At 45.8% G+C, this 20,859-nt stretch overlaps 1 protein-coding gene across 8 annotated transcripts in view; it reads right to left on the reverse strand.

The window, feature by feature from the left end:
• Positions 1 to 4,093: 4,093 nt before the first annotated feature.
• TTLL4 (tubulin tyrosine ligase like 4) overlaps positions 4,094 to 20,859 on the reverse strand; it is a 41,423-nt gene continuing 24,657 nt past the window's right edge. For 6 of the 8 annotated variants that reach the window (XM_037016380.2, XM_037016379.2, XM_017649583.3 and 3 more), the window contains 18 exons: positions 16,678 to 18,271; positions 15,732 to 15,841; positions 15,530 to 15,593; positions 14,589 to 14,710; positions 14,036 to 14,146; positions 13,600 to 13,676; positions 12,696 to 12,887; positions 12,513 to 12,595; positions 12,154 to 12,282; positions 10,710 to 10,832; positions 10,311 to 10,409; positions 9,847 to 9,981; positions 9,251 to 9,388; positions 7,766 to 7,868; positions 6,917 to 7,127; positions 6,706 to 6,776; positions 6,226 to 6,311; positions 4,094 to 5,775 (listed from right to left, as the gene is read on the reverse strand). In XM_037016380.2, coding sequence (XP_036872275.2) covers positions 5,517 to 5,775; positions 6,226 to 6,311; positions 6,706 to 6,776; positions 6,917 to 7,127; positions 7,766 to 7,868; positions 9,251 to 9,388; positions 9,847 to 9,981; positions 10,311 to 10,409; positions 10,710 to 10,832; positions 12,154 to 12,282; positions 12,513 to 12,595; positions 12,696 to 12,887; positions 13,600 to 13,676; positions 14,036 to 14,146; positions 14,589 to 14,710; positions 15,530 to 15,593; positions 15,732 to 15,841; positions 16,678 to 18,173 — 3,609 coding nt within the window. In that variant the 5' untranslated portion in view covers positions 18,174 to 18,271 and the 3' untranslated portion in view covers positions 4,094 to 5,516. The remainder of the gene's footprint in view (positions 5,776 to 6,225; positions 6,312 to 6,705; positions 6,777 to 6,916; positions 7,128 to 7,765; positions 7,869 to 9,250; positions 9,389 to 9,846; positions 9,982 to 10,310; positions 10,410 to 10,709; positions 10,833 to 12,153; positions 12,283 to 12,512; positions 12,596 to 12,695; positions 12,888 to 13,599; positions 13,677 to 14,035; positions 14,147 to 14,588; positions 14,711 to 15,529; positions 15,594 to 15,731; positions 15,842 to 16,677; positions 18,272 to 20,859) is intronic. The other 2 variants (XM_037016382.2, XM_073218108.1) reach the window with 2 other exon arrangements.

Here is a 20,859-nt window from a genome sequence, read left to right on the forward strand (position 1 = left end):
GATGCCTGGTTTCAATCAACCTGCCATTCAAATTCTAAGTATGCCCTGCACTCCAGTTGCTATTATAATTATTCCAGAGAGCTGCATACCAAGATTGATGATGTCATTATCACAGCATTATCAGTAGTTGATCTGACCTGCAAATGCCACTTCTAGGTATATGCCTGTGATGGATTGAATTATGTGACCCCAAATTTATATGTTGAAGTCCTGACCCTCAGTACCTCATATGGTGACTTCATTTGGAAATAAGGTCATTGCAGAATGTAATTAGTTAAGATGAAGTCATACTGGAATAGGGTGGGCCCCTAGTCCTACATGACTGACTGGTGTCCTTATGAGAAGGGAAAATTTGGACACAGATATGCACACAGAGAAAACACCATGTGCACAGGAGGGCAGAGTTTGGTGTGATGCATCTATAAGCCAGAGTACCAAAGAGAGCAAATCACCAGATATTGGGAGAGAGGCACGGGACAGTCTTCTCCAGTCCTCCAACAAAGAAACCCTGTGGACATCTTGATCTCAGGCTTCTAGCTTACAGACTGTGAGACAAATTTCTATTGTTCTAAGCCGTCCAATTCGTAGTACTTTGTTACAGCAGCCCTAGCAAACTAATACCACACCCACAATAACTGAATATAGGTACTCCAACACATACACATGCATGTTCTCAGCAGCACTATTTCACAACAGCCAAAAGACAGAAATCGCCCAAATGCCCATCAACAGAGAAATGGGTAGATAGTAGCATATACAGAGTAGTTTATACAGCCATAAAAAGGGATGGCGTTCTGATACATGATATGAAGTGGATGAACCTGGAAAACATGCTAAGTGAAAGAAGCCAGGCACAAATTATCACATAGGATTCCATTTATATGAAATATCCACAATAGATAAATCCATAGAAGCAGAAAGCAGGGCTGGGAGTTGGTGAGCCAGGGTTTCCATTAAGGTTAATGAAAATGTTTTGGAGCTAGATAGAGGTGGTGGTTGCATAACATTGTGATGGTACTAAATGCCACTTGAATGGTTCACTTTATAATGGTTCATTTTTATGCCGATTTTACTTCAATTTCTTAAAAATAGTGCTATCTTTAAATTAGTGCACAGGTCTTCAGTGTACAACTTTGATGGGTTTTAACTAGAGCATTAACTCTGTAAACAACACCCTGATTAAGAATAGAGGCATTATCATTACTCCAGGAAGTTCTTGTGCCCCTTTTCTTACACTATTAACTCCATGTGGGGACCATTGTTCTGATTTTAATCCTCACAGGTTCATTTCCTCCATTCTTGAACATCATGAAAGTACATTTATACAGTATGTACTCTTTTGTGTCTGGCTTCTGCTCACCAAGTTTTTTGAGATTCATCTACATTGTGTAAATCAGTAGTTTGCTTTTTCTTGTGAGTAGCATTCAAATCACTGTTTATTTGATCTCCTGCTGAGAAACTTTGGCCTGCTTCCTGTTTTTTGTTATCATGAATAAAGCTGCAATAAACATTTTTGGTGCATTTATGACTTAAGGGGGTGGGGTGGTGGTGGTAAATACCTAGATATGGAATTGCTGAGTCATAGGTCAATGTATGTTAAATTGTAAGAAATTGCTAGTGTTCCACAGTAGTTGCACCAGTTTACACTCATATCTGACGTATGTGAAAGCCCCAATTATATATCCTCTCCAAATCTGGTCTTGGCTGCCTTTTAAATTTTAACTATCCTAGTATTATCACATTGTGGTTTTAATTTGCATATGTATCATGAAATGGTATCTCTTTATCCTTTTAAGAGCCAGCTTTACTTACATACAAAATCTTGAGTGTATTTCACCAAGTTTCAACAAATGTAGTCCTGTAATAACCACCATAATTAGCCATGCTACCCTATCATTCCAATTTGGTGGGATTCTGACTAAGGTTGTCGTAATCCTACAGGTGATGGCTTCACCCCATTGGCTCCTCAGCCAAGCACCTACACCAAACGTCCTAAGCCTGTCATAAGTTTTGAGTGCACTTACCTGACAATCAATGTTAAGGCTCCAATCTTTCTAAGCTAATTATATTGATTTAATTGTGAGGTTTGATAGAATCAAAGTATATTTTATCATAGCTTTGGAATAGCAACGTGCTATCATAATAGTATTGTAGAACTACTGTAGAAGAAATGTTTCTGGAGGTGTTACTTTTTGATTTTGTCTGTTTTAGAATCTATTTTCAATCTGTACTATGTAAGTATTAGGCACTTCGCTTAGGTGCTTTAGGTTCATTGAGCCCTCATGACTCCCCATGAAGTAGGCTTTGTCTCTCCACTTTACTAATTGAAACCTGAGAGGTTTAATACTCTTCAAAATTGTGTTAGCTTCTGCCATGACAGTCCCTAGCATAAATGTGTCTCAGTCTGGTGTAATAAAGGCACAGATGAGTTTTAGTAAACTACCCTATTGATCCTTGTATTCTTTCAGCTACGTGAGAAACCTGCCAAGAGCTACATAAGATCTCTTGCAGCTTTCATTGCTCTAAAGCTGGTAAAACGTCAAGTCAAACGAGCCTGTATTGATTCCTGAACATTAATGAGGGTGCAAACTATGCTACAGGGGAGTCTAAGAGGCCAAGAAAACTAGTTTGAGAGGCTGGATCAGAGTCACAAGTGGCATGAGATGGAGCTTTCTCAGCCACGCATCTCTGAAAAAGTGTTTCAAAGCAGTTGGTGGGATTCAAACAGTAAGTAGACAGCTGAGCCTCAGTCTTACAGGACTATTTCAGAGCAGAAGGAGAGGGCCCTGGCTGCCTTTGCTGACCATCTTATTGGGTAACTTATGCATCTGAAGAGGGAAGTGGAATGGACTGTGTACCCAGATAATCAACTTCCTTTACTGGCCCTGTGTGGGATGGCCCCAGAGAGAGTGTGTGTCCTATGGCTGGGATGATGGAGAGGAACAATCACTCAGCTAAATAGCCTGAACCTGTGAGAATGTACTTGGAATGACAGCTGTCTCTTGGCACAACTGTTGGGTCAGTGCGTCTGATCTTTGGCTCCAGCTCCAGCTCCAGGTCTCTTATTTTCTGCACCCTGTCCTCCCCTTTCCAACCACCGGGTATCCATTGCGCCCTTGATCTCCCTTTCTTACCAAAGCTTCTCTCTCAATTCACATACTTCTAATGGTTAACGTGCTTCCTGTCCCAGGGAACTTGCATTCTGTGAAATATTTAACCAAAGAAGTAAACAGCCATTAGAGTGAAACAGGAGGATGTTGATAGTTTGTGTGCAATGGGGTGAGGGAGGGTGATGAGGTATCTACGCCCATTGTGGCCTTCTTCACCTCTAAAATGTTTCAGCTACTTCCCACAAGGGAAGGTTCTTACCTGTCTTTTCCTTACCCAAGGACCAGCGCTTGAACAGCAAACAGAAAAAGGAGTAACCATGCACTAAGTCCCTTCCATGTCCTAAGAGCTTTCACTACATCTTGCTGTATTTTCCCAACCCTGTAATATAGGTATTATATTCATATCATAAAAAAACTGAGACTTTAAACAGTTAGATGATATATCCAAGGTTACACAGAATTGAGATTCAAACCTGAGGTCAGGCTCTAAGGTCCATGGTCTTTTCCTACCACAATGCCATGTCTTCATTAGCATTCACTCTAAGTTAGTTTCTGATTAATCCTGAGTGGATCTGAAGTAAACAGAATAATGACTACCCTCTTTGCCTCCTTCCCCAAATCCTTGCTCCAGGGCTCCAGAATTACCTTCCACTTCATTCCCTGACTCAGCTGCTCTCATGCCCCTTTCTCCAAACAGGGACTGGGCAAGTTATCAACTTAGGAAAACAGCTGACATGTTCAACAAATATTTACTCTACTAACTGAAACTTTAAGCTTTAAAAAAATTCTCATTACTTCCCCCAAATTCCTTATTTAGCTGAATACCTTATGCTGTGGGTATTCATTGCCAAATATGTATGCTAAATGCTTAATAAGCAAGATTTAGGTTTCTCTCAAGGGTGAAAGGGAAATATGATACAGAAAAGCACCCATTCCTTCAGATACTTAAATGTGGTGAAAATGAAAAATAATGTATGTATAAATATGTTTTAAACTACTAAAAACACTCTATTTCATCACTCATTTAATTCCATAAGTCTTTCCCCGCCTCCCTCCTCCCCTCCATTCCCACTGTGCTGCAGTGCTGGTCCTTGGTCCAGTTACAGGGATGGAAACAGATCAGTTGTACTGTCTGGGGGGTTCTCAGAAGGCAGCCAAAGAACTGAGGTCGGTTTCCAAAGAACTGGAGAGGGGGCGAGCAGCAACCAGCAAGTACTGGGTTCACGAGGCACACAGCTCAAGTGAAAACCTCTGAGCCAAGCTCTCCCATCTTGTGCTTCCCTTGGGCTTCTCCTGGAAGAGTAGCACTTCTGGTCCAGGCGCTTGTGTCCTTTGAGATCTCCATTGGTTCGGTTCAGACAGTCAACTTTACTCAAACTCTCACCATTTCCTGAGTCTTGGGGAGGGAGGTAGATTCAGTTAAGAGTACAGAAATTTAATCAGTGGTCTAACTGGAAACCCATCCTACAATGGTGACTGCTTCTGAAACCCATCCACCATGTCACCAGCCTGCTCGCCCTAGCAACCTCTGAGCCAGGGCCCACTAATCAGAGACAGCAAAGGGAATAAGCGGAACACGAGACTTCCTGTTATGGGGAAATCACAGCTCCTTCCACCCACCCCCTGGACTGTGTCTCTTGGTGTATGGATATAGACATAATCCTGTAGCAACTGGAATCATCGAGGTTCCTTCACTGGAACCATGGGAAATTCAGCAGTTCACAAAACCTCTCATCTCACAGAGAGCTGAGAGCCAACATCCATGAGAGCAAAATCTAGAAGGTTAACAAGGTCAGAACAGGAAGCCCTAGGACTACGTCTTAGGTGTGTCCATGAAAGGATAAGTGATCTGGAGGTGGTGAAGCCCCAAGACTAGGCTGATAGGAAACTGATTCATGGCATGGCCTCTCCTTGCCTGTCTACTGAGGAAATAGGAAGGTTGTCTAAGTGGCTCCACAGAACTGGGGTGCGGGTGGAGGGGGAGGTGTGTAACCTGAAGAAATGAGCACCCTCAGAGGAAGCTCCTCAATTACAGACAAAGGACTTCAGGCCCAAATATGTTCAGTATGTTTTCTCCCCTTAAGCTATAACTCAATTACTGCACCAAGGCCTAAAACAAACCACACATGGCTCTCTAAAGGTACAAACCAAACCCTGCTTTATAAGGCTGAGTGGCCATCATTGGCTTCTCTGCTGAAATATGAGGTACCAGCCAGTGAACTTTCCTCACCTTCTCCCCATCCCCACCACCCCTCCAGCTCTCCAGATACACATCTTCTGCACTTCAAAAAAATACTCTGAGAAGGGGCCAGGTGGAGGAAGTCGGGGCTGGGCTGGCCAGCCGGCCGGTTCCCATGAGGTAGCTAACACTGGTGCTCCTGGGCAGGAGCTGTGGAGAGAGGACTGTCATGGGCTCACAGCAGCCAGGAGGGAGTCACCAGTCGACTGAGAGACAGGGGAAGCACAGAGTCTCGAACTCCGCCCAGAGTACTTGATCATAGGTACCACCTGGGTGGAAAGGCTAGGCTCTTTACTGCTATCTTCACTGTCCTTTGAGGAACTGGGTTTCCTGGGGAAAGGGGAAAGGCCAGGCTGGGTCTTCCTGGGCTTGGGCATGATCGCATCTTCAGACAGTGGCATGCTTCCCTTGAAGGAGCTGTGTTTTCTGAAGGGAAACAGGTAGGAAAAGAAATGGCTGAGATGCTGTGTAGATGAGACTTTAACCTGTGATCTACCTTCAGAGTCTGGACCAGGAATTCATAACACTATGGCATTATAAACCATAACTACATGGAAATATAAATAATCATAAAATGTATTTTATCTGAAGGCTTGCAAGTTTAAGTGCAAGTGTGGATGTGTGAAAGCAGGAGGGCTAAAGATTTCCTGCAGCTCGAAGATCTGGTTGACAGTGGCTGTTTTTGCAGACAGTCCTGTGCTCCAGCTCAGCTTCACTGGGTGTACCAGGAGCACTGGGAAGAAGCTGTGCCTGCACATTCTGATAACCCCACCAACCCCAATGGCACAGTGCTTATCTCGTCATAATCTGGGACAAGAGGAAGAAAACTCCCTGAACTCACACCCAACACCCTTCCCTGGCCCAGGAAGCACTCACCCCAGCTTGCCAGACTCCAGTGTGGAGAAAGCATTGAGCATCATGTCACCCTTTGGGGCAGTCAGAAGTGATGTCGGGAGAGACCACTAAAAGTAAAGGAAGACAGAAGGCCAATAGGGCCAGGCAGAGGTCAGGCAGGAGTGTTTGGGATCTTGGGATTTTTTCCTAGCTCTACCTCTGCATGATGATGGGGCTTCTCCCCTTTCCTACCCTTCAGGCATGGGCCCATATGGGAGAACGTCATGGTTCTCTCCCCATTCAGGCAACAAATTGAGGCAACACAGCACTCTTTGATCCTTGAAAGAAAGGTACTCAGGGAAGCCTAGAGGCAATTATTCCCTTGAAAAGGGTCATAAGATACAGAAATAGGGCCTTGGAGAGAAGGGTCTGGACCTACACCCAACCCAGGTGCACTCTGAAGGTGAAGAAGGGAGGGCCTGAGACGGTGCAGTCTCCCTTCTTCCCAATGGCATCACTCACCATTGGAGCAGAATCAGAGATGGCTCCTGTGTGGAACCCTTTGTAGCACCAACTCCGAAGCAGATCTACTCCTAGGATGAGATTAGCAGGGGCAGGACTTAAGAGGGTGGAATCAACTGGCCAATTCTTCCTGCCAAAAAGGCCCACTTTTGGTCACTGAGATTTAATCACTCACTATACATGGATCCTGCAGGTAGGGAAGACATATCACCTTTGAGTTTGTTGCCATGGTACTTCTGCTCCCATTGGGTGGTGAGAATGTTGAAATATCGCGGGTGCTCAAAAAAGCGGAGATAGCGAGAGGAGATTCGAGAAGGAAAAATTCTTTCAAATTGACCACGGCGAGAAAACTCATCCTCCATCTCAACCAGAATTCGAACATCGTCTGGTGTCAGGACGTCCAGCACGGATGCATAGAAGTCCTAAGGCCCAAGGAATAGGGAGCAAGAGGGTATGACAGAGAATATAAGCCAGAGGCAGAGAATCAAGAACCTGGGGGTCAGGGTGCATGGCTCTAGGGTTCTAGGGCTCCAGGACTCTCAGGACTACCAAGGCAGCCTCATGGGCCAGCTCTGGATCATGTCTGTTTCCAAATCTACTGAGCTTAGCTGGGGGAGGAAGATACTCTTGGTCAGGGTGAGGGGAGCTGCAGGGCATAGAGGTTAAGTGGCTTGTTGGATGGAGTCAAAATCAAAGTCCAGCAACTCAGATTTGGTACCAGCCTGTGTCTGCCACTCTTACTCTGGATCCCTCAATCTGCTCTGAGAAAGTCAAGATTCCCAGAGGCTCACTACACTTCAGGGAAAGAAACCCAGAGGGTCTACAGCTAACATGGGTAGTATAGGATTTTTCTAAGAGCAATGGTTCTTAAGCACATGATAAAGGCCATCAACTCTCCCAAAACAACACACACGCCAACAAATCTCTGCCTCACCAAGAGGACTACAGACCTGGGTTAGGAAACCCTGCCCTCGATAGAGGAAAAAACTAGTTGTCTTGGGGTCCCAAATGTTTGACCAAGGAAGCTTCCTGCTGGCTTTGGATGAAGCCAATCTCCTACCTGATCAGGAATTTTCTGGGTCAAATAATAGGCTTTCTTCATCTTCTGTGCAGTGAAGTGCTCTGGGGCCACTCGACATTTGTTCTTGGGGGAGCTGGGCAGGCTGAGGGCGAGGGGCAGAAAGGGAGCAAAAAGTAAGGTCAGCAGCTTCACATCCTGAAGACATGTGGAAGAGGGTCCAGCCTAGAACTTTGAGCTTAGCTGGGGGAGGAAGACACTCTTGATTGAGGTCAGCGGAACCACTGGGTCACACAAGTTAAGTGGTTTCTTGGATGGAGTCACACCCCTCTCAGGAGAAGACAAAGAAGTGTGGAAAGATATTTATTATTTGAATAGACCAGATTGCAATGCACTCTACTCAAGTAACCTGTCTGAGAGTTAAAGATCAAGTACCATGGAAGAACTCAGAGCACCCTCCTTAGGTCGCATTTCAATGATAAAAAGGAGCACGCTGGAATAGTTGCTCTATACTTCCATTTAGTTTAATTTACTGAACAGTTACTAAAGACCCAGCTTGGCCCTACTGGTTGTGTAATCCTAGGCAAACTACCTGACCTCTCTGCACCTCAGTACCATCACTCACATTACTGTGATCACTACTGAGACAGACACACATATGGCCCTCCAAGCTCACAGGATAATGGTGCCAAATGACAAGTAACTACAGCACAGAGCCAAACATGAGTCTACAAGACATGGGGGGAAATCAAGTTTTGTTACCTGCAAATCAGGGTTTGAGTTCCAGCTATACCGATTCATAAGTGAATGACCTTTGATGGGTTACTTAATGCCAGTGATTTTCAGTTTCCTCATCTGTAAACTACTAACACCAACCTCATGGGGTTGCTGTGGGGATAAGCTATAGGTTTTTCCTTACAATAGCAGTTCCTGACTAAATATTAGCTCCCTTCCCTTAAGAGGGGTTCCAAGTGGCTTTGATAGCCACACTGAGCTGGCTTCACAAAGATGTACCGAGCTAGGCTTTGATTGATGCGTGAGGTCACAACAGGAAGGTCTGACTGAGGGGGATTTCAGGAGGAAGAAACCCATGAGCAGAGGAGGGGATGCTATGGAGAACAGTTAGCAGCAACAGGTATGTCAGAAAGGAAATTGGATTAACTAATCCTTAAGGATCCTTCCAACCTTGAGGTTTTTTAGATCTGATGTAAGTGATCTGATTTGTCAGCAGACAAGGGCCAGGCAGAAGAGTAAAGGGAGGAGCCCCTGACAGGAGGCTGGAACTTCAAATGTGCATGTGAGTAGTTAAGAGCTCATTCCTCAGACCCTGTGGAGATTCTTGAGCAGGGAAGCAGGAAGAGCAAACATGCTTCTAGGGGTAGTGATGTGGCAGAGGTGTGTGAGTAGACTGTGGGAGCAGATGGAGCAGCAAGGAGACCTCGCAGGAGGGAGCACCCAGACACTATACCCCCAAGTCACCACAGGGTGGTTCATGCTGCCAGTAGGGTTCAGACAAGCCAGGCTGACCTGGTGGTAGAGCTGCTGGAGCTGCTGGAGCCAGAAACAATATCCTCTGCATTGGGCAGAACAAAGCCTGCCAGGTTCAGAAGGTCACGGATCATCTGGCCTTTGATGCTGATGTCCAGTGGAGAGCTGGAGTGGAGGCTTCAGGGAAAATATGCAGAGTGGTAAAAGCACACTCCAAAACTGCTTCTGGTCATATGTCCAAGTCAGTGCTAAGCCCCACTTACCCCCTGGTTTCCCTGGGATGAAAGGGTTCAAATATTCAAATTCATCAGTACCACTGTGGGAGTCTTCCTGCCCCATAGATAGTGAATAATCTCATTCATGGTGGTTCCAGCCCATGACCTTGGTTTGCTAGGGAAGGAGCATGCAGTAGCAATCACGTTTAAATGAAAAACTTTTAACAATCTCTCTCCATCCTCAAATAACCTTGAGATAATGTAAAGAATGAGTGAATGAGCAAATAAATAGACCATGATGGGAAAGCACAAATTCTAGTGAAGGAAATACCTTTCCAAAGTCAGCAAGACTACAGCAGAAACAGGATCATGAGGATACAGGAAGGGTTCTACTGTGAGTGCCCTGAGAATACCACCTACCTCGGGGAAATGTTGACTTCCAGGACCCACGGCTTGAGGTTCTCATCCAGCATGATGTCAAAGCCAAAGAGCTCATGGCAGCTGTAGGGCCGCCGCACATACATCTTCAAAAGGTTGGTCACATAGGGTTCTGACCTGGTCACAGGGAGAACATAGTATTAAGCCCAGATCCTCCCAGAAGGCCTTACCTAGAGCCGCCCCACCAATGGTGTGGCCCAGAGATGGGGAAAGAGAAGCAACCCAGGACAAGCAGTTCTCAAGAGATGCCTCTGTGCTACAGCCAGCTTCCAGGGATGAAGTTTGGTAAAAGAGTAGAATTTAACTCTGGCCACTGCTTGCTATTCCCTATTCTCAGCAACTGAAACACAGCATCGTCAAAGTCTACAGCACAGCAGTGTTGAGACCTATGAGAAAAGAGAGGTTTCCGTGTCAGGCCCCATACCCAGGGAAGCAGTGTGACTCACGAGATGATGGTTTTGACAACAGCATCCTTTATCTTCTCCCAGATGGCATCACTATTTACTCCCTTCTGGCTCAAGTAGTTCCATAAAGCCTTCAGTGCCCTGCAAGGCAGAGAAGGAGGAGGGAGTATTTGGGGTTATAGTCTATGAATGATCATGAGGGAAAGAGAAAGAAAAAGATATAAGAAACCCAAAGGTATTTTCTTCATAGCTCTTCTTTTGATGTTTTGCATTAAGAAAGAGATAAGTTTGGATGCAAATGGACCAATTCTGAATTGCCAAGTATTATATAGTCTTTGGGTCTTATATTAATCCTCCACTCACCATCCCCATGAACCTCCCCAAACCCCAGAACCCTGTGCTCCTCTAGGACTCCACTTGACAGGGACACTGCCTGAGTACCATTTGTGGCCCTGGCAGGCTGTTTCATCTTCATTGGCCTGGTACTCAGCATTCTTTTTATTGACACTGTAGTTGGTCAGGTGCATGAACTTGTTACCAAGGCTCTTCATGGAAGAGGAATACCTGGAAATGAAGAGAAGAAAGGTAGAGGTGAGATGGTGAAATAGCAGATGAACAATGGTCCAAACATTTCCCCAAATCCTGAGGAGGTAAAGGACAAGCAGACAAATCTTCTCAGAAGCACAAGGGCCTGAGAAGTCTATCTGTTGGTTAAGGTTTCTAAAACACCACAGCTAAATTCATCTCCTTTATCCCACCTTAGTCCTGCCAGAAAACCCTCCCCAGATTCAATGAAGTACAGAAACTACTTACTTCCCATTCCTCATGTGATATTTTGATTTATTATAAGAAATACAGACATATTATTGCCCTCTGCTCCCAGTTCCTAAGAGAGAGCTCTTAAAGCCCTTATAATTCCTAAGTGGTAAGAGCCCTAGGAGCATCTTTTGTTCTAATATTTGGTCTTTGATCCCAATTCCTGACACTGTGCTCCTAAAGCCCTTGTAATTTCCTGGGTGATAGGGAATCATTTTGTTCTAACAAGGTGACTTCAGGTGGGTTCTTGGATGGGGTCTGGTCAGTGGAAAAACCAATCCATCATTAGAAGCTTAGAAATTTTAGCCTCACCTCCCATTCTCTTAAGAAGGAAGAAGGGCTGAAAATTGTGTTAATGACCAAACATGCCTACCTGATAAAGCCTCCATAGAACCCCCAAAAGTAGGGGGTTTGGAGAGCCTCTGAGGGGGTGAAAACACTTGGCAGTGCTGGGAGAGTGGCATACCCAGAGAGGTAACCTTTCCTACACACCTTGTCCTACATATTTGTTTCACCTGGCTGTTCATCTAATGCCACATCCATTTATAATAAACCAGTAAACATAAGTACACTGTTTTCCTGAGTTCTGTGAGCAGCTCTAGCAAGTTAATTGGACCTGAGGAGGGAATCCCAGGAACCCCTGATTATATAGCCAATTTGTCAGAGGCATGGTGGTAACCTGGACTTGTGACTGGCATCTGGTGGGGAAGGGGGTAGGCTTACGAGCTTGAGCCCCTAACCTGTGGGATCTGATGCTGTCTCTGGGGAGACACTATCAGAATTGGGTTAAATTGAGGACACCCTGCTGGTATCATGGAGAATTGCCTCATGTAGGGAAAAACCCAGGCATTTGGTGGCCAGAAGTAGCAGAAGTGAAGTGTTCTCTGTAAAAATAAAGGGGTCACAGGAGGAAAGAAAACTAGGTTTTCCCAAATATACCCATCTTCACCTTTGCTAACAAAACTGCCAAAACATTTGTCATTTCTGTTTGATTTCCTCCAGTTTCCCTCTGTCTCGGGGAAACAAACCCCCACAACTGTCAGGGTGAGGCCTCACCACTACCACATACTTGCAACTGGCAAAGCGGACAAGTCCATCTGAAAAGAGGTAAATCCGTAGAGGATCATAGGAGGTGACGTAAACATAGATTCGCAGATCGAACTTGCTGCCACTGATGAGGTAGGGTTTGTGCAGATACCTACAGAGGGAAAGGCCAGATTCAGGGACATGACAGATGAAACTGGGCTCAGTGCATAACTGAGCCATGGCAAAAGCCAGCTAATAGACCCTGAGATGATGACCTTAAAACAGTTGGCTGACAAAGGTCTTTAGTTGGGAGGACAAAGGGCAGAACACTGTAAAAAAGGAACCTCCAGGCTGAAAAGATGGGAAAATGGGGAGTGGGATCTGAAATGGAAACAGGCTCACCTCTGAACCAGAAGGGGCCTTCGCTTGGGGAGCTGACTCCACTTGTGAATGACCTGGATGCCAATGCCTCGAGCCGATGCTGGCTAGAAGTCAAGTGGAAAGGAGATGGGATTTGATCTTGGCCTAAAACTCCATTGTTCCCGTTCTCAGACTGCAGCCAACTACACACGGTGATTCACTCACTGGTTTAACAATCCACTTTTGGCGGCTGCTACTCTCCCAGGCTTTGCGCAGGAGCTTGGCATCCTGGGGCAGGATAAAAGACTGAGGGAAGAAGCTGAACTCCTTCTTGCCAAAGCGGCTCTGCATGCGGGACAGGTTCCGCCACAGTCGGTCCTTTCGCCCAATCTGGAATGAACCTGGGAAATGGTTCAGCTACAGAAGGGGTAAAAGGTAAGAGCAGGGCCAAGGTCCACGTGAGACTGCAGGAGGACAGCAAGACTCACTACACCTTTTCCAACCTCCTTAGCAACATCTAAGCTCCTGTTCTATTTTATTAGCACAGTCTGATGGTCCTTAAGTATTCAGCTGCTGAGCACTCACCAAAAGATGTTTGAAACACAAAACACAGCAAAATCTAGTGCCCTCTAGGAGTTGACAGTTTATTACATAAATAGTGATTAAGACACGCATGATATTCACTTTAAGTGCAAAGGAAAAGATTTTTCCACAACAGCTTATAGGAAAAAGACAGGAAAGTACCTGGCCTTTGGTAAGACTGGGGGAAAGGGACTCATTCAGTCTAGCAAGAGGCTAGAGTTCTCTTTACACACATGGAGGAATGGAGGCAATGTGCAGTAGTTAACAGGAGAAACATAACAAACTTAAAACAGATGTTGCATCTGAAGACACATTAGAGGAAAAGTGCCTTTGAGAGGCTGCAAGTGCCCCAAGACACTTCACCCAAACTGCCAGCTTTGCATGCTCTGCCAGGGTCTCATTGCACCCTCCTCCTGTACTTTCTCTACCCTTCTATACACATTCCTGACTTCCTCATGGTCATCCTTCTTTACTCCTACTTCCGGCACCAGACTCCTCCAGCCCAGACCAAAGTCCAGGGGAAGAGCTCCTTAGAAAAGGCCTCTACCTTCTGATGCTCCCGAATGGACCGGAAACTAGGAGACTTCATGTGGTGACCCCAGCAGCCCAGCCAGTCGTCATTTCCTACAGAAGGCACATCAGAGAGTCAGTCCTGCTGGCAGCTCAGTCCCTGAGTCAGAGAGGCTCAGAGGCCCCAGAAATACCATTGGGCCTGGGCACAGCTCCCAGGCCTGGTTTTCTGAGAGTTGTCATGGAGCTGTCCTACATGAGGCCCTGGGGTCATGGACAGAACAATGGCCCTCTGTCTTCTAACTGTGAGGAACAGGCGCCAGTCCAGAGGGATTTCAGAGCTATGTCCTCCTATGAGGTTGGAAAATTGAGGGCAGGGTCCCCACATAGCAGGAGGTGTCTAGGGCTCTCCTCCAATTCAAAGCCCATCTGGTGGGGCAGAGGGCAGGCTCCCAGGAAAGCAAGTGACTCACTCTTGCTGATTTTGAAGTGGGACCGTCCAATGGTCTGCTTGACAATGTTGGGTGTCACGGTGCTCATCTTCCACCGGAGCAGTTTTCTCTGCTCGCAGGGAAGTTTCTCCACTGGGGAAAGGTGGCCGGTGTGGGGCCGGAAGAGGGTGAAGAAGAGCAGGAGAGTCATGGTGAAAAGAGGAAAATGATGGCACTGTTGCTAACCTTCCCTGGGTAGGCAAGTCACTAAGTATTGCTCCAGATCAGAGTTTCAAAGGAGCACACTTTGGGGAAGAAAGAGGGATACACAGGAATGAGGAACACAGACAAGAGGGGAGGTTGAGAGGGTAAAGAAACAAGGCTAGAGGGCAAGAACAAAGCATGAGAGTATGGGGCTGAGAATGGTCAGCGAAAGGACAAATAAGAAAAAGGTTCCCATATCAGACTGGTGAACCAGGGAGGGAACTGGGCACTGTAATGGCCATTCTGGAAGGCCTATTGCCATCCCCTCCCAAATGCACTAGCATCCTTCTCCTGGGGGTTCTTCTGGGCTCGGACACTTGGCCAGGTTTACCTCTCTCATTCCGAGTACCAAAATAGATGGTGGGGGGCACGTTGGGAAAGAGACTGTAGATGAGAGCTGGTCGGACAACTTTCTCATTGGAAAGGGGTTTGGTCAAAATTTCCATGCAGCTTCTAAAATAAAAAACAGACACAGCCCTTATGTGCTGTTACTATTCATATCATTTCTTTCAGGGTGCTGTCTTTTATGAGTCTACAAAAATAAGTATTTGATAATTATTTTGCAAATATTACTTTCTAAGTGCAGGGCTAACCTATACAACAGCCACACCATTAAATGTCACCCAAAGGCAAGATTTTCTAATACTTTATTCTATGATAGAGCTCCAAAATTTCTGTGATAAGCCACAGGCATGAAGCCCCTAATAAGAGTGGTTCTGAGAGCAGGTAATGAGTTTGGGTGGATAATAGCAGAGGAATATGCTACACTAAGACAAAGAAAAATACATGAAAAGAGAAAACAAATGATATGGATAATTAAAAATGAGGAAAAGCAGAAAAGACCTAAGAAAAGGTACAGATATTTTTAAAGAGAAAAAGCAATAGAAAAAAAGAAATGGTGATACTTCTAACTCATTTTACATTTAGGTTTCTCTGAAGATACACAGATGATTAAATACTCTTCTACATTTTGGAAATTTGTGACACCAGATTTTTATGTAACAGTATGATAATGCAGGGCTGGAAGTCTGGGGCAGTGGAACCACAGGGTCCCAGGCTGTTGTTCCAGCAATGGCTCAGCCAAGGCTATCTCAAGGAGTCTCAAAACAGTGAACACCTCAACTGTCTATCAGGTATAAGCTGACAGACCCAAACCAATCCTTTAAATAGCATTGAAAATGGAGAGAACAGTTACGACTCTCTATACTAAGCTGAAAACTGGAAGGGACAAAAAATGAGCATCTATCAATGAACTACACAGCTAACACTCACCGAGAGATCACTGCTACCGACTCGCTGGGGGAGACAGCACTGAAGGAGGAGCACTCGGAATCTCCTGGGGAGTTGGGAGAGGAGGCAAATCATTAATGTAGGTGATAAAGTGAGCCAAAGAGCTAGTATACAATTTGGTAGCCCCCTTGCCTAGACGGTGGTGACCACTTCTCAGCTGGAGGTGAGAGGATCCCCTACTCACCCTCCTCCTCTTCATTCTCATCATGGCTGCAGCAGTCTTCCAAACCACTGACTAGCTCTTCTTCTAGATCTTCAGCCTCAACCTGGTCCAGCTGGAGGTCAGTAGCTGAACTATAAGAAAGAACCATGCCTTTGGTCCAACCAACTCCATAAGACAGGCCCAGTTATGTTCTCACTCCTTCATCATCTCTCAGTGTTTGTCTCTTCCCCAGTCACTGATCTGCTGTCTCTTGCCTGGATCTCACAATGCATTTCTCTGGCCCTCAGAGCTTAGGTCTAGCCATAGCCCCTCAACCCTACACCCCTTATTCTGCAGAGAGGCAAACACAAAACACCACCAATAAATGTCTAGTAATTGACTTCAAAGTCCCCCAGACCTCTCTCTGAGGACTCAGAGCAAGGCCTTAGGGAACCAAGGTTCCAGAGAAGTAAGAAGGTACAAGAGAAGGAGCCAAGTATGTGTATGCCCTAATTCTGAAACAGCGGTCATAACAGGAATGACTGAGAACCTGATTTGGTTTGGAGTTAGGTAGAAAAGTTACAGGCCCCAAGACATGGTATTTGGAATTCTTATTTCTCCCTGGTTATAATCTAAAACAGGGGTCAGCAAACTCTTCCTCTAAAGGATCAAATAGTAAATTTTTCAGTTTTGTGGGATACTCAGTCTGTTGCAACTACTTAACCTACCAACATAACAAGAAAGCAGCCACAGATGGTAGTAAATGAATGGATGAGGCTGCATATCAATAAAACTTTACAAAAGCAGGCAGTGGGTGGGATTTGGCCCAACAAGCTGTAGTTTGCTGACTTCTGCCCTAACATGAAAAATAAAACTCCAGGGCAGCTAAAAAGTAAAACCAGCTTTCCAAAACGCAGGTTCAGTGCCAGCACATTACAGTGTACACATTCTACTTCTCTAAAGGAACCAAAAACTCCCTCCAACTTACCCAGTATCTCTAGCAGGTGAGTCTAGCTCCCTGACTTCCTTAGGCTCCTCCTTCTCAAGCTCGCCCAGATGGATGGAAGAGAGCTGGGTGGCCACATCAGCTACACCAAGGGGCTGAGGGGGAGGAGGTAGAACTGGAATTTTTTCTCCTCCAAGTGGTGGTGAGCTGATCGCAGATCCACAGGCGGGGCTATGGCTGAGCCCACTGGCATGTGATGCAAAGAGGTGAATGCTGATGCGTTTGGTACAGAAGGCTGTACTATCCAACTCCATGGGGTCTGAAGCTCCAGAGAGGATCTTACTGTCTGTTCCACCATCCTCCTGAGGGAGCTGCTGGCCTATCACAGGAGGCTTCCACAGCCTGTTCCTTTTGAGATCCCATGGCAAGGTGGGGTTCATGAAACAACATTGTTCAAACTGGTGACCTTTCCTTGGCTTCTTCTCAAAGCCTCTTGTAGTCAGCCTCCTCACAGCCTCAGTGAACTGGATCTCCTTAGTCAGAGCCTTGGAAAACGAATTGTCATCTAGGCCACAGGGACGTGGCTCTGCCTTTGTAGCTAAGTTATTCTGGTGGTACTGGGGAGCACCAACACTGGTGGTGGGAGTGTCTGAGGAGCTAGGGGTGGGCTGGGTGCCATGAGCAGGGGCATCATCTAGGATAGTGTCATTGCTCTTGGGTACCTTGTGTCCAATAGGCTGGAGGGCACAGTCTCCAGTGTCCCCTGAATGATGCCAGGAGACGAGTTGGACCTTGGGTGAAGATATTGGCTTCAGGCCCTCTGTGGCCTGCAAAAAAGGCACTTTAGTGCTACTTGGCCGCATGAAGGAGTTGTTATTTAGCGTGGGCTTGTAGGAGGAGGGAGCAGAGGAGAGTGGAGATGGGATCTTCCCTGAGATGGCAGAGGCCAGGCCCTTCCCTGAAGGGTTTTCCCCAGCTGCTCCCAGTGAGAGGTGTGGATCTGTGGATGCAGATGCCATGGGCTGCGCCATTGGGGAGATCATGGGAGAAGTGGCCTTATTGGCAGTGAGTCTGTCGGGGAGGCTCTTTTGAGGGAGAGAAAAAGGTCTTTTTTCTGACAGGCTTGAACGCAAGCAGAAAGACTCCAGCTGCTGGTAAGGTTTATGCCTGTAGTTAGAACAGCGGTAAAGCAGGGTACTACTGAATGAGTCCGGGAGAGAGTGCAGGTAACAGGAGTTGCTGTGGCCTGCAAAAATGGTTGTAGTCCTAGAGCTCCATAAAGTGCTGGGGCAAAAGAAATATGCTGGCTGGGAAGAGACACCCAAGAGGCCTGGGCCCAACCCTGCTGACAGTGTCCCCACGTGCTTCTTCTCCAGCTTCCAGATTGGCTTCACCTGCTGATGGGCCTGAGCCCAGACTCTGCCCTCAAAGCGTTTCTCAGGTGGTTGGGGGGTCACTGTACCTGAGGAACCACTCTGCTTGAAGTTGTTTCCCTGGCGGAGGCCAATATGATAATGCTCTGTTCCTGCAGAGGCCATGAGGGGCCCACATCACAGCCACATGGCCTGATGGCCCAGCTTAGATAAGGTGCCATGCACCTCCAGTAGTAGCAGCTGCATCCTTGAAGTCTGTCAGCCTGAAGGGGAGAGAAATACATGGGGAAATTACAGTCCCAAGAGGACAGACATAATGTGACAGTGGCCCTCAGGTAAGCAAGAGTCTCACTTCAGGTTTCTTGGGCAACCATTCTTGGTTGTTACTTGGGGTCTTGGGAGAAGAATACTAGATTCCTAGGGAGTTTTCAGTGGTCTTCCTGCTGTCGTCATGCGACTGAAGCTGGTTTTGCCCTCTTTTCCTGCAAAGACTGACTTACTCTTTTCCAATGAGAGTACAAAAAACCACAACTTATCACTGTGAATATCCAGAATGATAAGGGGCTAAGAACAGTGTAAGGGCTCAAGTCAGATTTTGATACCAGTAACCTCAAATTAAGGTGACAGAAAATGAACCTCCCCCAAGTCCAAACTATGGGAATACTGTGCAGGGGACAATTACACTGTGCATTTATGGTAGAGAAGCACACACAAGGGAAGAATCAAATCCTGCCAAGGACTTTACAAGACCATTTAAGTGTGTATGTGTCTGAACTGTGTGTGTATGTGTGGTATACACTCAACAGTCCCAGTCCCAACTCACATAGTCCTCTTTCAGGAATTTACATCTTGCATCACTGATGCAACACAATGGACATACAACATGATGGAAGAGAAGGGCTAAGGAGATAAAATCCCAGGCTGGTACTCCCTGAAAATCACTCCCCTTGTGGCTCCTTGTGCACATCTTGCTCTCTCAAGGCCTTCATGCCTTCACATGTGATAATGCCTGCAGCCCTTTCCTTCTCTTTCACCAGACTTAAAAAGAATTAGCTCAAATATCACCTTCTAAAAGATTTCATAAAAAAAAAAAAAATCACCTTCTCCAAGCAGCCCTCTCAGACTCATTTGAAAAGGATGCCTCATCTCTGTGCCACCATCACTGTTTCTATTACACTGAGTTATAATAATGAACTACTGGTCCGATCAGGAGAAGGATCTTTTTTTTCTACTGGTGTCCCCGGTACAGTGTCTGGAACACAGTAAGTGCTCCATATTCTGTTGAATAAATAAACTGAACAAGTTCAGTAATTGAAGGAGAAACACACTAGCACTGACAAATGCTACTTTAGGCACCCAACAAATGCCAGGTACTGTGCTTGGCATTTTGCCTATTTTATCCTAGTTAATCCTCACAGAAACCTTAAATTCGATTTACAGATGATGAATCCAAGACTTAGAAAAGCTAAGTAACTCTTCAACAATTAGAGTTTGACTCCATACTCCCTCTTAAATGGGAATGAAACATACATTTAGTTCGTGTCTTCTCAATTATCTGTAAGCTGCAGGTACAAGACAAGAGCCAGACTGGAGACACTTTTTCACTGTTTATCCTGAGCCCCCTTGGTGGATGAAGCATCCAAGAGCACACCACTGTTTTCTCATCAGCACTACGGCCAATCCCATTTTCCCTTGCAGCCACTGTATATCTCAGGACTGGGTGAAGAGAACCCTTCCTTCTGCACACACTGTTCAATGTCTGCCTCTCTGCATTATACCATTATGAATCCTCAGTGCCAGAAATACTGAACACCAAGTAGTCTGGCATCTATTTGGCTTGACTTCCAATCGGGTGGCCTGCTCCCTGGAAAAGTGTGAATTGAGCCAGCTGGGCAAGCACCAGAGTGAAGTGGATTCTCTTCTCTAATAGGATTCCAGATCTCATTTGTTTATGCAATGGCTATTTCCCACTCCTTGTTTCCTCTCATAGCCCCCATGATGTGTAGGATAGCAACTTGGAAATGGGCCACCTGGCTTCCTAGAGAAGCACATCTGGATGCAGGGGCCAAGAAGGTGAGAGGACGTTTCTGTAACTCTTTCTGTGAAATAGCTCCACAGCTAGTAAGAGACATCTAGGTTGTTTAAGATGGCTGTGTCAGAAACTGCCAAGCAAAGACAAACCTGTTATATCATTCTACAGAGAGTAGCTTCAAGAACATGAAGTAAACAGCATAACTCATAAAAGTATCCCATACAAATGTTTCAATCTAGTTTCACTGTTCTTGGTTCAGAAGTAGTATCTGGTTTAGACAAAGAAATGATAGCTGCCAAAAGCAACTTTCTTCTTTCTTTTTACAGAGATTCCTAAAGAAATCAAAACTCTATGCGATGGGGAAGCAGAGGCCTAGGTAGAACATTCAGGCAACCTGGGTCCTAGGCCCCCTGACTGCTGCCACAGGTCACCTTTTCCTGTACACTGCCCTCAATTGCACTGCTGCTCAAATGCCAGGGAATGACCCCATCACCCACAGGAAGAATGTGGAGTAATACTTTAAAAAGCTTTAGAAGGTCCAAACTATAGGAAGTAGAGGAAGTGAGGAAATAGTTTTAAATCTAGCAACTGAGAATAGTGTTTCTGCCATAAAGTCAAAGTCCAATGGGCCAAATAATTGCTGGCATCCAGACCCCAGAGACAGCAAATATTCAAAATGTAGATTTTCCATGAGATCATAAAACCTGTCCCCTGTAGTGTATTCTGGGCTCCTGACACAATGTTTGGGAGCCCCTTCTCCCAATATCCTCAAATCTCTAAGTGTTCTGTGATGATACCTCTTGCTGTGTCTGTGTGCCT

The sequence above is a fragment of the Manis javanica genome, chromosome 12 (genome assembly GCF_040802235.1).
Source record: "Manis javanica isolate MJ-LG chromosome 12, MJ_LKY, whole genome shotgun sequence".
NCBI lineage: Eukaryota > Metazoa > Chordata > Mammalia > Pholidota > Manidae > Manis > Manis javanica.